General features: G+C 38.7%; 1 protein-coding gene across 2 annotated transcripts in view; it reads left to right on the top strand.

Moving 5' to 3' along the window:
- NOTCH2 (notch receptor 2) overlaps positions 1-16,147 on the top strand; it is a 157,803-nt gene that overhangs the window by 61,667 nt on the left and 79,989 nt on the right. For both annotated transcript variants that reach the window (XM_079140190.1, XM_079140191.1), the window contains exons 3-4: positions 6,416-6,675; positions 9,684-10,019. In XM_079140190.1, coding sequence (XP_078996316.1) covers positions 6,416-6,675; positions 9,684-10,019 — 596 coding nt within the window. The remainder of the gene's footprint in view (positions 1-6,415; positions 6,676-9,683; positions 10,020-16,147) is intronic.

Consider the following 16,147-nt stretch of genomic DNA (forward strand, 5'->3'; position numbering starts at 1 on the left):
TCCATACTTGGACATTGCATAACTTGGAAGATTTCATTCCCCAGTACTTTCCCATGTCCTCCTTCCTCCCTCCCTCTCAATCTGCTTCCTGTACTCTATTGGTTTTTCTGAGAAGATTATTCCTTAAGTAGTAATGTTTCAGCAAGGATTTCCAAGCTGTCCCTATGGAGAGATGTTGATGGGATGCTTATGAAGTTGGGCTGACTTTGCTGACTGAAAAGGTGTTAGTCTTGGGGCAAGACTTAGTAGCCTGCTTTCAGTGAAGTGCTATTTTATTGGACGATGTAGGTGAAGATAGGGATAAATTTGTAGATGATGCAAAAGTGGGAAAAATTGCTAGGTTCACAGAAGGGAAGGTTGGGGAAAGTCAGTGAGCTTTGGTGTCCTTATCTGTGCAACAGGAGTAGAATCTGCTGGCTTCTGAGATATGGTACACTGCTGAAATTCTGTAATTATATGAATACAGTATAAATGTTGCCCAAATCAATGAAACTTGGAGTAAGGATTCCACCTGACAGATTTAAAAGGAACAAAATCCAATTACAAAGCATAAGATGTAAGTATAGGATGAAAAAAAATGTGACACAAAAGTAGATCATGTGAAATAAAGCTGGGCTTTTTTTGTATTCAGGAGCACATAGTAGTATATTCTGACTTCTAAGAAAGTGAACACAGCTTTAGACTAAGAAGAAACATAGCATCCAAATCAGGAGGTTCAGTTCTGTACTGCATCTTTGTCTATTTGGACCCTTTTAAAAAGTTTTATTTTATTTTATTTTTTTATAGTGCTGGGGATTGAACCCTAGGGCCACATGCATGCTAGGCAAGCACTGTATCACTGAGCCACATCCCCAACCCCTTAAAAAGATTTTTGGAGGATGGTGCAGGATAGCCCAGTTGAAATGCATAGGCTCTAGAGTCATACCTGGAATTCTCCCTCCCTCTAGCATCTACTAGCTATGAAATCTTAATTTTTCTAAGGTTCAGAATGCTTAGCAAGTACATAATCATAGAAAGTGCTTAAAAATAATATTACTATAATTACTATTATTATTACTATTGTTATCTTAAACATAGAAGAGCCACTAAAAAGATGAGGAAGTCTGGAAATGATTTTATATTGAGAAACAGTCCAAAGCACTGAATCCTGGGAAAAAAGAACACAGAGAATCTGCACTAAGTGTCTTTAGATTCTTGAAAAGCCACATATCAGAGAAGCAGAAGACTTGCTCCTTTTTGTTCTAGAGGATAGGGAGAGCCAGTAGGTAGAAATTCTATACAGGCAGAGTTTGTTCTTTTTGAAATTAAGATATAACTCACATACCATAAAACTTTTAAAATGTGCAATTCAGTGGTTTGGGTATGCTAACAGAGTTGTGGTACTGCCACCATTATCTGATTTCAAATCATTTTCATTGCCCCCCAAAGAAATTCTCTGCTCTTAGCAGTCACTCTCCATTTTCCCCACCCCCTGGCAACCTAATCTGCTTTCTCCTCAGTGTTTTTGTGTGTGTGTATGTGTGTTTGTTTTTGTTTTTTTTTGGTCTGGCTTCTCTCACTTAGCATGGTGTTTTCAAGGTTCATCCATGTTGTAGCATATATCAGAACTTCATTCTTTTTTATGATCCAATAATATTACATTGCATGAACGTACCACATTTTATTTATCCTTCATCAAATACTGGACATTTGGTTTATTTTCACTTTTTGGCTATTGAGAATAATGCTGTTTTGAACATTCTTGTTGTAAGGGCAGTATGTTTTCGGTTATCTTGGGTATATACCTAGGAGAGGAGGCAGAATTTTCAGACTTAAAAAAGAAAAAAGATTTCTGATAATGGAAAAACCAAAGACTGTTTGTTGAAGCAGGAAGCCCATACTTAACAAATACGTGGTTTTTCATATGTGCTGGGTGGTATTTTAACTGCATGGCAGTGATTTAAAAACCTTGTGATATAGGCGCTGTTATTAAATCTGCTTTACAACAGGGAGTCTAAGCACTCTGCCCAGGATTACACATCAAGTAAATGGTTTAGCTGGGATTGAAATGCAGGTGGTCTGGTTCTAGAATCCACAGGAACAATAATAACTTCAACTACTTACCAAATTCTTACTGTTTGTCATGTTTGTATTCAACCAGCAACTGGTGATCTTCATTTAGAAATATTTTAGGAATGATTATCTTGTTGGATGAAAATTACCTTAGGGTGCCCTGAATCTTAAGGCACCCTTGAGGCACCATGTTTCCAAGGATGGATAGAGGCAGGGAACAGTCAGCAACAAGATGTCTGGCCCGAGGTTTTAAGATGATCAGAACTTGTGTCAAAAAGGAAACTGTGAACATGAATGGCAAGTATTATAGGAATTCAGTTAACAAGACTTGTCAGAACATAGCAATAAATTACATATAACTTAGAGAGATCAACTAAATGTGACTTTAAATTGTGAGTGGAATCCTTAGAAAATTGGAGGAATTAAAGTTTCATGGGAAAATGGTCTTTTCCAAATGTTTAGTTTTAAGTATCTACATAGATGTAGATAGATGGCTTCTAGAACACTGAACACATGTGATTGGAGCAGAGTATTTTGAAGTAATACATTTAGGTAGTTGTTTAAAACCAGGTCAGTAATAACACTATTGAATGCATATGAGAGAAAAGAAAAGGGCAGGCCAGACTTCAGCTTTAAGGTGGCCGTAACTGATGAAGAAGGAGGAAAAAGGAATTGGCAATGTAGACTAAGACCCTTCTTTACAGTGACCTAATGGCCCCACCTTGTCTGCATCCTAGTTAGACTCAACTGTTTTCTGCTACTCTTTCTTCCTCCCTTTGGCATAGCAACAGAAGTCTCCAGGTCTGCCATTCCTTGAACAGGCCGGGGCTGATCTCCTATCTTAGTGCCTTGACATTGGGTATTTCTCTGCCTTGAAGACTTTTCCCTTTGTTCCCTGAATGACTAGTCCCTAACCTCATTTGAATCTTGACTCAAATGTTGCCTTCTCAATGAGGCCTTCTTTGATTTTCCTATTTAAAACTGAAATAGCTCTCCTTACCCACTCCATGCCCCTATGCCTAACTTCATTGTTTCCTGTTTTACTTTTCTTAATAACATTTACTCCACCTAACCTATAAATGTCTTTTACTTCTGGATTTTGTTTTTTGTCTTCCCTATGAAAGAGGGAAATACGTGAGTGCAAATATCTTCTTGGTCAGTTGTGGCTCAGTATTTATGGAGAATAGGTTCTAGGATGCCGAACCCCTGCCCTGCACATACCCATATCTGGATGCTCCAGTCCCTCATTTAAAACAGCATAATATTTTCATATACACATCCTCATATATACTTTTTAAGTCATCAGTAGATTATTTATAATACCAAATACGATGTAAATGCTGTGTAAATAGTTGTTATACTATTTGTTTAGGAAATAATGACACAAAAATTATGTACACATTCAGTATAGACACCATTTTTTTCCATTTTTGATCTATAGTTGGTTGAATGCTGGGTATGGAGTCCATGGATACAAAGATGACTACTAGAAAGATGCCTGGCACATAATATGTGTTTACTAAATGTTTTTGCAAGAATTAATGAATATTATGAGCTTAATGTTCTTTGTGGAAACCAATAGGAAAATATTCTTCATCATCATTAATATCATTATTAATAAGTATATTAGATGCTATTAATAAACATCACATATTTTTGCTCAGGGGTTGGCAGACTTCCTGTAAAGTGCCAGAGAGTACATATTTTTGTGGGCCATGTGGTCTCTTTGCAGCTACACTACTCTGTTGTTATAGTGCAAGAGCAGCCATGGGCGAGTGAATGTGGCTATGTTCCAATAGGACTATTTATGGACACTGAAATTTGAATTTTATATAATTTTTGAATGCTACAAAATATTATTCTTTTAATTTTTTTCCAATCATTTAAAAATACAAAGACTTTTTAGTTCACAGGCCATACTAAAACAACATTGGGTCAAATTAGGCCTGGGAGCTGTGCTTTACCAGCCTCTACTTGACTGGTTTCTTCAACATATATTAGCTGAAATTTATTTTTTCATACTTGGTAGGGAGCAACAATGTGGATTAAACCTTAGAAACAGATATTTCAGAAATATTTTTGTTTAGTTCCAGAAACTTTGTTGCCTTGTTCCATTTTTGTTTTCCTGGGAACCTTGTTTTCATTGTGTTTATGATGCTAAAATTTAAATGAATTTGTATTCTCTTGGTAGATGCCACATGGTAATGTTGGGGGTGGTATAATATTTAGGAAAAAATCTGGTCAGAGCCCACCCAGGTTTAGAAGTTTGCTATTATTTAAAAGGTGAATAATTCCCATATGGGAGAACCAAGAGTCATCAGCCAGGCCTAATGCCCAAAGGACTGTCACTGTAAATGAGAATTGTGTTGCAGTTTTTAACATCTTCCATAACACATTGCTTGAATAAACTGCAAGTGCTTTTAATAATATAACTCAGGGTTAACTTTAGCTGTGCCATTATTGGTACTCATTGCTTCTCTACTTAAGAAACAATAAAAAAAAGAAAAAAAAAGCCAACCCTTTATTATCAAATCAAGCTGTGATTTTGGATAAGGCATCATATTTTCCTTTGTACACAGAAATGAGAAAAATGTTTCTCATTTGTAAAGCTTTTTAATACTCATCAGGTTTTTCACATTCTTGACTTCGTTCAGGTCTCATAATGCCATGATGAGGTAGCCTTCTTAACTATTTAAGATGTGAGAGAATTGAGGTGATAATAATTTGCCCACAGTCACAGCACCAGGACAAGACCTTCTGACCTTCTGATATGCAGACTCTTCACTGTCACCTTCACCATCTTCAGCTAGTACTATGAACTCTTCCTTTGCTGCTTCCTTGTCTCTGTCTTGACCTTCTCATGAAGGTGCTCAGAGCTCTCACTGCTCCTCCTCTGCCATGCTTTCTGTACACAGCTCCAGAAAGGGGTGAGGAGCCTGTGGCCAGTTATATCACTGCTGCTGTAGCTGTTGACTGGTTCTGTGTTCTACCCCAGCCCATTCAGCTTCTGCACAGTTCTTCTGAGTGTGCACTGTCTTAGTTCCCTAATAGCTGACCTGCCTTTTTTCTGAATAACTTTAGTCTCTGAAGACCTCAGTTGGCTAACCAATGGCTAGTGAAATGTCTTGGATATGATTGGTGGAAACAGGAATGAATCCAGCCAGACCCCAGTCTCTCAGGTCTACATGATTAGGAGAATCATCCAGTGACTGTGCACAAGAAGACAAGACAGGATCTGGTTTAGAGGGTCAGATTTAGAGTTTGATTTAAATGTGTTATCTTTGATATGATGGTGGAATAGCCTTCTGTATTCAGTTCTCTATGCACCAAAAAGTAAAATGGAGAAATTGTTAGGACTAAATATCTGGGGCTCCAGCCAAACAGGAAAATTTATAGTTAGAATCAAAGTCTTTGTGTTCTTTTAAATACTTCTTTGAGGTCCCATATAATAGTCTCTTCTCACGAACTTGGAGACTTCCCATGCCTATTTGATGCTGTTTAGAAAAAAAAAATTATCATAAATATTACCCCCATTTTGGAATGATTGTACACCTTATGAATTAAGAGGTGGCATATAAGAAGATTCCTCAATGCCCTAATGTGAAAAATGTTATGGAATGTTAGTCTTGAGTTATTTCCCTCATTCATTTTGGTGTTTATATGGAATTTTAGATACCTCATGTTACTTTAATTTTGTGCCTTCTTATTTGATTTAAAACTGCCACTTGTATATTAACAGGTTTTAGAATGCAACCCTTCCCCATTCCTGTATCTCCTTCCCCTTTTCTTTGTTGCAATATCAATTACCTGAAATTAACCCAGAAAGCTACATGCAGGCCAACTGATGTTTCAGTGGTAATGAGAAAGAATTTACTATTTCTCCATACTTAATAGAGAAAAAGCACATGATGTCTTATGTATTTTAAATTGGAGGGATAAGAGGGTTGATTACATGCATTATCATGTGAACATCTTAGTCCTATCAAATGGCACAGTTACAATGAGAAAGATAATGATTTTAAGCAAACATATATGAACAGTGCTCTATGAAAAGGCAGTCATACCATCCCAGCTTGTATCTGCATGAAGAAAGCTGTAGTGTATTTTGCCTTTGAGTAAGGGTTATGCTGACTCACCATGGGAGCAGACTGCTGTTTCATCTGCCTGGTGTTCTTGCCACCTTTCAAGACTCAGAAGAACCAAGGAGTATGTGGTGAAGTTCTCTAAGTACTCCATAAGTTGTGCCTTCAAGTCTCTTGATTCACAGTTTAGTGTTTTCTTGGATGAACCATATTACTGTAAGTTTTTGTACTTATACAGAGTCAGGTGTTTTCATGAACTCATCTTTTTTTTCCCCCGACAGATGTCCAGAGGGCTTCCTGGGAGAATATTGTCAACATCGAAATCCCTGTGAGAAGAACCGCTGCCAGAATGGTGGCACCTGCGTGGCCCAGGCCATGTTGGGGAAAGCCACCTGCCGATGTGCTCCTGGGTTTACAGGCGAGGACTGCCAATACTCCACCTCTCACCCCTGCTTTGTGTCTCGCCCCTGCCTGAACGGAGGCACCTGCCACATGCTCAGCCGGGATACCTATGAGTGTACCTGTCAAGTTGGTTTTACAGGTAACAAAGGGGGCTCATGCCCACACTTTCCTACTCTTAGCAGGTACCTTTATTTTGCATCTTTAACTCCGTTAGTGTCCCCCAGCATTATGATAAGGAACTGAAATGTTCCAGACAACTATCCTCAACTTCTGTTTGAGAGTTTTAAGGAGTGGAAAAGGAGAAAAAAAAAGGTCAAACGCTTAGACATTTTTGACTGCATAAAGTATTTATGTCAGGATTGGAGATCAAAGCAAATGCACTGAAGGAAAGTCACTGTCACCAGAAAGAAAGTCATGATCGATTCCTTCTTAAAATCTGGCTTCTCTGATTTTCTGAGCTCTGATTATTTCTCTCTCTATGTTGCTTTGTCCTTATCCATTAAATTTTCACGTTTCCCAAAACTGTTTGGAACCATATCACAGTTCTCTCTGAGGAATCTCAGTTTCTTCAGTTGTTTCAGCAACTGTCATCATCTTTGTCAGTTGCCAATGACTCTCACAATCATCCCTGTACCTCCTCCCCCACCCAAACATTCAGGCTCCTAATTCTAACCACCTGTTGCATGTTTCCTTAGAAATTCTTTGAGAACCTCAAACTCAGCATGTTGATATAAGTGACACCAGTACATATTCCACATACCCAGACTAGATACTGCCTCTCCCTTGTCCTCACCTTCATAATGTTCTGTCACTTGCCAGCCTCTGAATTGTTTCTTACCTTTACTCCTGTTCATTTGCTCTGCTGCTTTGTAGGTGAGGGCCATGGTATCCCTCACCTAGATTGCCAAAATAGTTCCTTAACTGATTTTCTAACTTTATTCTCTCTCCATCTCATTTATCCATTATATTGTTACATCTTTAGCTATAAATGCAGATCTAACAAACTCACCTGTTTGTAGTGTCTGTTGAGTGTTCGTCATCCACAGAATGAACTGTAAACTCCTTACTTGGCTGTCTTGGCTCATGATAGTGTAGGCCACACATTTCATAGCCTCACTAGCCCACAAGCATCTAGGTCAGGTCACACATATTCTCATCATTTTCTAGAGATGTCATACTTCCTGTTGCTTCCATGAGGTTGCCTGAAATGTTCTTCTGTTATTCTCTACAATTGGTGATTGCCTGATGTTTTCTAAAATTTCCTAGTACCCTTTCATGATTGCTTTAGGCAGTTGGCTACAGTTATATTATTTTTATATCATATTTAATTGTAACTGAATTTTTACATGTGTGTTACTGGCATAGATTTTGGGTTCTTCAGAGGTGGACCTTAGCTTTTTTCTTTTTTCTTTTTTTAAAAAATATTTTTAGTTGTAGATAGACATTATACCTGTATTTTATTCATTCATTTTTATGTGGTACTGAGGATCGAACCCAGTGCCTCACACATGCTAGGCAAGTGCTCTATCACTAAGCCATGACCCTAGCCCCCTTAGCTTTTTTCAAAGTAAACCATGGTATTTATTAAATTCAGAAAATTTGGTATTTATTAAGTTGAGAAGGAGGACCATTCTCCACAGGTCGAGTTCATCCTTTTGGTTTATGTGATAGCCCTTCACCCTCACCTAGTCAGACTTTGTGAGCTCATCTGCACCCAGACGAAGAAGCAGAGGCAACAAGTCAGTGCCTCTACATAATACATGTGGAAATGTAAGTTAAAGGACTTTTCTGTTTCAATTGTGGGCAAGCACCCTGATGTCTCTGATTGCCAGAAGTAAACATTTATATCTCTTTTCTGCTGTAATACGTACCTCTCAGCAAAATGAAGGAAAAAATAGGTACAAAATGGCAGTTCCTTCAATTCCTTTCTGCTCAGCACCCTGAGATATATGTGCCATGCCTAGATCTGTATTGGTCCTTTCCCTTTTGGCTTGGCAGAGAGCATTTTTTTGTACTCATATATCACATCTTTTCTCCTGTTAACAAAGCTGTCATGAATCTTTTGCTTTTCTTTGGGTCAAAGATTTGGACCCAAATCCCAAATTGGAGTATTAACAAATCCAGGGAGTTCTCATCTCTAGCTTAAAAAATAAAATACTTAGGCTAATGTAAACAAAAATGTCATATGAATACCAAATTTACTAAAATCTTGGGCATATTTCTGTTTCTCTTTCCCTCCCCCTCTCCAAAAATGTGCTCCACTTCCTGTGGACTCATACCTTGGTGTTTAGCCTGGCAGAGTTCTCCTACTGCTGGTGTCTTTCTGCCTGGAAGACCCCATAGGAGTTACCTTTCCAGACACTGGTCCTCATGACAGCTTCTATTTCTTCTGATGTATAGAGAGCCAGGGATCCTTCACCATCTCCAAATGTATCAAGCAGTATTTATATTAAGACCACATATTAACAAAATATTTCCCAGAATGTATGTGTATATTGTGTTTAAAGGAAATAGAAGTAGTATTGACTTGTTTCTATCACGTAAGAGGTCTCTTAAGTAACATGTTAGGGGAAATATCAGTACATTTTATGTATTCAGTAGAAATAACTTGAGAACATACCATGGGGATGCAGCCCCTGTTGGTGTGGCAGTGGGTTATAATGGAAGGGAAGAGCGCAGCTGGGGTGTTGGGGGGGCATTAAGGATGACTTTATAAAGAAGGTGACTGTTGAGCAAAGTTGTTAAGGTAAGAGAGAGTTCACTAAATAATCAAAATAGAAGCTGGCATTCTAAATGGAGGAGCAACTTGTGCCAAGACAGGGAGGTGTGAGAGTAGATGGACCAGACCCTGTGCCACAGAGACAAGTGGAATCCTTTAGGACTTGACTTCATGTGACAACATGGTCCCATTATGTGCCTTATCCATGGCATCTTTGAGTCTCATTTGTGGGCCTTGGAGAGTTGCTGAAAAGGATCCTGTATCAGATGATCTTGAGGAATCTCTGATTTGTTCTTCCATAAAATCAAAGAGCTTGGGGATCTGCAAGTAAGAACTCTTGCAGTCACTTCTTAGATGGGAGAAGGGTCTTGAAGGTGGGGCTGGCTCCAATTTCTGTGAACAGTACTAAGTTCTCTTATCCTCTGTAGGAAAGCTGTGCCAATGGACTGATGCCTGCCTGTCTCATCCATGTGCAAATGGAAGTACCTGTACCACTGTAGCAAACCAGTTCTCCTGCAAATGTCTCACAGGCTTCACAGGCCAGAAGTGTGAGACTGATGTCAATGAGTGTGACATTCCAGGACGCTGCCAGCATGGTGGCACCTGCCTCAACCTACCCGGTTCCTATCAGTGTCAGTGTCCCCAGGGCTTCACAGGCCAACATTGTGACAGCCCCTATGTGCCCTGTGCACCTTCCCCCTGTGTCAATGGAGGCACCTGCCGGCAGACTGGTGACTTCACTTTTGAGTGCAACTGCCTTCCAGGTAAGGAACTCTCTAGTGTCCTGGGATTGGGAAGCAAACCAAGTGTAGGAAGAAGGTGGAAGTTGATGAGTGTGGCTCAGTTGCTCCTTTAGGAGGTGTACTAAAGCAAGGAAAAAGGGAAGTGAGGATTTTGTGTGGGGTGGGTTGCTAGTGAGGGAGGAGTTTTATGGGCCCACTGTGGTCTATAAACTGAGCAGGGGGTAATTTAACTTGTCAGGGTTTATGATGATGAGTGGCTTGGAAACTGTTTATTGTCCCTTCTGGAGAAACAGAAGATATAAGAGAAATAGAGTTCTGGGAAAGGGACAGGCAAATCTGGAATGGAGAAAAACACAATGAGAATTAGACATTGGAAAATATGTATGCATGATTAATGAAATACTTTAAATTACAGTGACACTAAGAATAGGTGTACAGCTTTCCCATACGCTTTTGCCTCTAATGGAGTAATTCACTATCATTTGAATGTGTCCACCCTCCCATATGTGATCTTCCCGGGACTTTCGGCCTTCAGAACCCTCTCCCATGTACCCTCCCTGATTTTGGAGTAACCCTGCCCCATCTTGAGGCTGGAGAATTTTGAACCTGGAAGGGAAGTCCTCTGTTAATTAATGGGTACTTTTTGATGAGCTCTGGTAGTTGATGTATGAGAGACTAAGCATGACACAATACTTTGTCGTCCTCTGGTTTGGTACAAGTTCCCTAGAACACAGGTAACTCAAGATAGATGTCAGAAATGAAGCAGCAAGGTCTAGGGCTCCAGGCTGGTGTTCCTTAAGGGGGACGGAGCAAGCCGCCAGATCACTTTACTCCTTAAACAAGTGATGAGGAGGCTGAGAACCAAGAATTTTGATTGGGAACAGAGCACAAGCAGCTGGAGCAGATGAATTACTAAGCAACAAGGATCCTGTTTTTATACAAATATTCTTAGTACAAAAACAAAAGAAGGAAAACTGCGGGGGGCGGGAATAATGTGCTAAATAAGCAGAATGGCCTCAAAAAGAAGTTGTTCTAGCCACTCCTTCAGAGTGGGAGTCTTAGATTCTGGTGTTGTGGATATGGTTCACATAAAATGGGTTTGTATGTTTTATCTTTTGGGGGTTAAAGGTCAGAGGTTGGTCATCAGTATAAGACCAAATAGTAATTTATTCATTGCATTTGGTAAAAATTTCTTGGCTGTTTGCTATGTTCTAAGTACTGTTATGTGTTTGGGTACACTAACATGAGACACTGCTACTAGTTGCAATGAAAACTTTATCGTTTAAGTCACAAGAATGTCCTATGTAATTGTATTGCTTTTAGTTTCTCTTTCAATAAAGAATAGTGTTATCATTTTCTGCTAAGTAGATGTTTATTATCATAATATTTCTGTCATCCACATTATCTTGTAGAAAGACTAACTAAAAAATAGGCTTCACTCCTGTATTTGTTTGCATTTTAAGGGTTAGAGACAGAAATAGAAATATAAACAATTTAACTTTGTAAATATTTTAATATTGCTAACATTCTAGTAGTCTGATGTTGTAATGGTCTAAGTGGCTGGTAATTGAGGTTAGTGTGATTTATGGTTGAAGGCTAGATGCTGTTTTCAGTTTTAAGAAAATTATTTTAGTAGTTTCCTAGATCAGGAGGTTGATTTGGCAGCAAAATATTGAGAGGAAATCAGAGAAGTCAATAAAGGAAGTCTTTAGCTGGGAGAGAGTGATTATTCACTCCCATTGTCTCTGCATTGTTTTCCATTAGCCACGATAAGAACCTTAGGGAATTCTGAGAGTGTGTCCAGGAAAAGATCTGTCAAACAAGAATAGCATCTCTTCCTTGAGAAAGGAAATAACCACAGATTCCACAGCCAAGTTGCTGCCAGGGCTGGTGGGTTATGGAGTAAGATTTTGGCTCTCATGTTCTGCTTGTCATGTAAAACAAGACATTTATTTATTCACTGATGGTGTGGTGGGGGATGCTGAGGTGATTTAAGCAGGGAGAAGATTTGGCAAAGATAAAGCTAACATTTATTAAGTACCTTTTATAAGTTGGGTACTATCAGGTACTTTCACAACCATTAGTATAATTAAACACAAAAACCTTGGGGTTAGGAATTATTTTTTGAGTTTTCTCGGGTGAAGTGACTGAAATTTGGTCGTGTTAAGTAACTTGCCCAAAGTTGCAGGTACAGGAGAGGGTGGGCCCTGAAACCCAGGCAGGTTATTTCCAAAGCCTGAACTTTTGTGCATCTTACTGGGTCTCACTGTTCTGCTCATCTGCTTCCTTGGAAGTATGTTGAAGATGCATGGCTTTTCTTTAAATGCTTTGAGCTATTTGGGTTAAAATAATATGTTTACACTCTAAAAAAATGAGATACTGATAGTTCTAACCAAATAGTATTTGTTACATATCAACCTGTGTACAGAGAATTTGTAGATGTTTAGACATAGGTAAGTAGATTAGTTCTTGCCTTCTAGGGTCCCATGATCTAAAACAGATGAATAGCTTGAATAAATGTGGAGAAGGAAATTAAAAAAAAAATTCAAAACCATTGATGATATAGCAACACTTTGGATAAATATATATTTACAGTTTTCAAGATGCTATTGTTCTTATATACCAGGTGAAGTTTGGAAAGTATTCGTTTGATTTCCACAAGGGGAAATAGACCCTGGTGATGATTTTCTTTTAAAAAAGTCCTTTTCGTGGTGCAGTACCATTCTTCTTGCCCATTGCTCAATTATTCTCCAAGTTATTCAAGAGGTTGAAATGCTACTTAAAAGTAGTATTCACCATCTCCTCGTGAATAGTTTCCTTATTTGAAGAGAATTAGTATTTCCATTCTAAAAATGGGGAAATCAAGTCTTCAGGAGGCGAAGGAACATGTTGAGGTATTTTGCAACTTTGCAAGGGATGGTTGCTTTTTACCACATTCCAAGTCTTTGCACTTCTAATTGAGGCATGCTCTGACCACTCTATTTAAAATTGTACCCAGCCCCCTTCCTTAATTACCAACCCTGGTCTACTTTTTGTTTTCTTTTTCTGTGTATAATTTTTGCTATATAATTTACTTCATTTTGCCCATTGTTTATTGTCTTATCTTTTCCAAATTCTACTGCCTCCTCCCTTCTCCAAAACGAAGGCTGGATCTTTGTTTTTGTTCCCTGATGTACCCAATATACCTTTTAAAAACAGCTCCTGAAACCTAAGAGGCCTACAAAAACTTCTTGACTGACCAACCATTCAATTGCAGTGTCAGGTCACCATATGGAGCATGTGACTCTGGGCTTTTCATTTTCTTCCTGGCATCAGGCATCTTAGACTGAGCTTGGCTTCTCCTTTTGTTCTTTAATACTGCATAAGAAGAAATTTAGACTCTTTTTCAACTTGAGTTGGTGAAAAGCATATAAGTTAGTGATTATCTTTAAATGGTTAAGTTAAAATTCTTTTCTTGCAAAGGATACTGTAGTCACTGAACGTTGATTTTAGTATTACTGCAGGACTCATTGGGAAGGAATTAAAACTGCAAAAATGACTCATTTGGTGTGACATGGAAAAAATGTTTCTCCACAGAGGGAGGGAAAAAGCTATCTTTAAGAAGGAACTAGTGGAATGGAATCAAGGAACCATATTCCATAGCCTCCTTGGATCAGCAGCTGCTCATAATCTGGACCCTTCGTGAGCTTGCATCATGTGAAGCCCTTCGTAGAAGCCCAGAGGAGGGCACCCAGCTGCAGAAATTTTAACACAAGAGCAAAATAGAGCATGAAAATAAATTATTGGATCATTGACTCCCAGATTTTGGGGTCTGGGCCAACCAGTGGGGAGAGAATGTGTTAGGCTGGCTTTGTGTTTGTGGATATTTTAATAAATCGCACACTAATCAGAACACAGTGGACTGTTTTGAATCTACTGCTGTCCCTTATGAGTTCACAGTTGGATTGCACAGTCCTCAGTGTACTTTCCCTTTTCTTTTTCTCTCACATCTGTTTATTCTTCTACAATTTCTCCTTTAAACTTCACAGAAAGCCATCTGGTCTGTTCTGTCCTGTCCTATCAGTGAAGATTGATCCTTTGTGAACCATCCTACACTTCACAGGCTGGATATATGTGGTATCCCTCTATATTAAAACATAGTTTACATGCATATTGTGGCTTTTGTGTCTGTTCTGATGTTCCCTAGCTTATGAACTATCAGAAATAATTCCCTCTTGCACTTTTACACTCAGGATCAGGTGGTGTTCTCTTTGATATTATGCTAATATTTTGGCAAGTTTGTTTTGTGGCAGACTTCTTTCCAGGAAAAAATAAAAAAAGTGGCCTTGTATCATTTTGCTTTAGTTCAGCTCCAGGTACCCCTGGTTTCTCCTTGCTCTTTGATTCCTGTTCATGGAAGCTTTTCCCAGGACTTTGCGCCTGACCCCAGAGCATCCTGGTTAGGTCATCTCATCTTCCCTTCTTTCTTTATTGCTCCTTTCCACCATCATACCTCCCAAGGCCTGAAAGACACTGGTGCTCCCTTGAGAGATGTTGCTCTCTGTGTGGGATGACAAATCAAAGGCTTGTCTGCTCCCCTTCTCACTGCCATCCTTAATCACTGAAGTGGCCCACCAGTTTATAACAGCAGTTTTAAAATGCTCCTTCTGAGTTTAATTCCTCTCCTCTTGGCCTTGTAAGGATGGGAATTGGCTTTGAGTAAATATGCTCCAGTTAGTGCAGCCGTGCAAGCCCTTTGTGACTGCTACACCATCCCACCCACAAGTCTGGAGGCCTGTCTGTTTCCCTTTCCCCTAAAAACTTAAAAAAATATTTTTTAGACATGTCTGCACTGGTAACTTATTCTTAGAGCATTTCTCCTCTCTTCGGATGGGTTGTTTTTTAGAAGAATTTGCTAGCTCTTTCCAAAAAGAGTTCTGTATCTCTGTTTTTTAAAGCATAAATCCTGCCTTAATTTTGGAGGAGAAATGATTTGGTTTGAGTTTTTCAGACATGGGAACTTTTGCCTTAGGTTATTTTTTCCAGTTGTTCCAAAGGGGACTCTGGGGTCCTAGAAAACATACTGATGAAAACTGGGTAAAGTTTCTGGTTCAGTGCTAACTCCTGCCTGCTGGCCATGCAGTCGTGGGCAGTTTGCCAGATGGCCCTCCACTTCCCTGTCTGTAGAATAGTAGGGTTAGAGTAGTTAATCTGTAATGGATGTGATCTCTAATGGATGCTCTAATCCCATTGATACATAATAACATTAGCTAATAGCTCAATAACATCTTTATTGAGATATAATTTATATACTAATTTGCTCTCACAAAGCATTCGATTCAATGGTTTTTAGTATATTCATAGATCTGTAACCATCACTGCTGTCAATTTTAGAATATTTTTATACTTCAAAAGAAACCATGTAGCCATTATCAATTAATACTCATTCTTCATAACTCCCTCCCAACCCAAGGCAACTACTAATCTAGTTTTCTGTTTCTGTTTGCCTAGATATTTCATATAAATGAAAATATACAATATGTAGTCAGTAGTGACTGAGTCCTTTCTCATGGTGTAATGTTTTTTAAGTTCATCCATGTTGTAGCATATATCAGTACTTCAGTCCTTTTTGTGGCTGAATGATATTCCTTTAAATAGGTTTGCCACATTTTAGGTATTCATCAGTTGATTGGCACTTTGGCCATTGTGAATAATGCTGCTATGAACATTCTTGAACAAGTTTTTGGTGGATATATGTTATCATTTATAGGGAAGGTATATGCCTAGGAGTGGAATCATTAAATCATATAACTGTATTTAACATTTCAGGAACTGCTAGACTCAGACAATATTCCAAACTGGCTGCACTATTTTGTATTTCACCCAGCAGTATATGAGGGTTTCATCTGCATCCTTGTCAACATTTGTTAAGTGTATGTTTAAACTCTTTTCATATACTTACTGTTTATTTGTGTTTCTTTTTTGGAGAATGTATACTTAGATACTGTGCTCAGTTTATGATTGGGATATTTATGTTTTTTATTAAGCTGTAAGAATTTGTTCTGTATTCTAGATTCAGGTCTCATATCGGGTAGATAATTTACAAAATTTTTCTTCCATTTGTGGGCAGTCTTCTCATTTTCTTGATGGCGTCCTTTGGAACCCAGTGT

Source organism: Sciurus vulgaris, assembly GCF_902686455.1.
Source record: "Sciurus vulgaris genome assembly, chromosome: 1".
Lineage (NCBI taxonomy): Eukaryota > Metazoa > Chordata > Mammalia > Rodentia > Sciuridae > Sciurus > Sciurus vulgaris.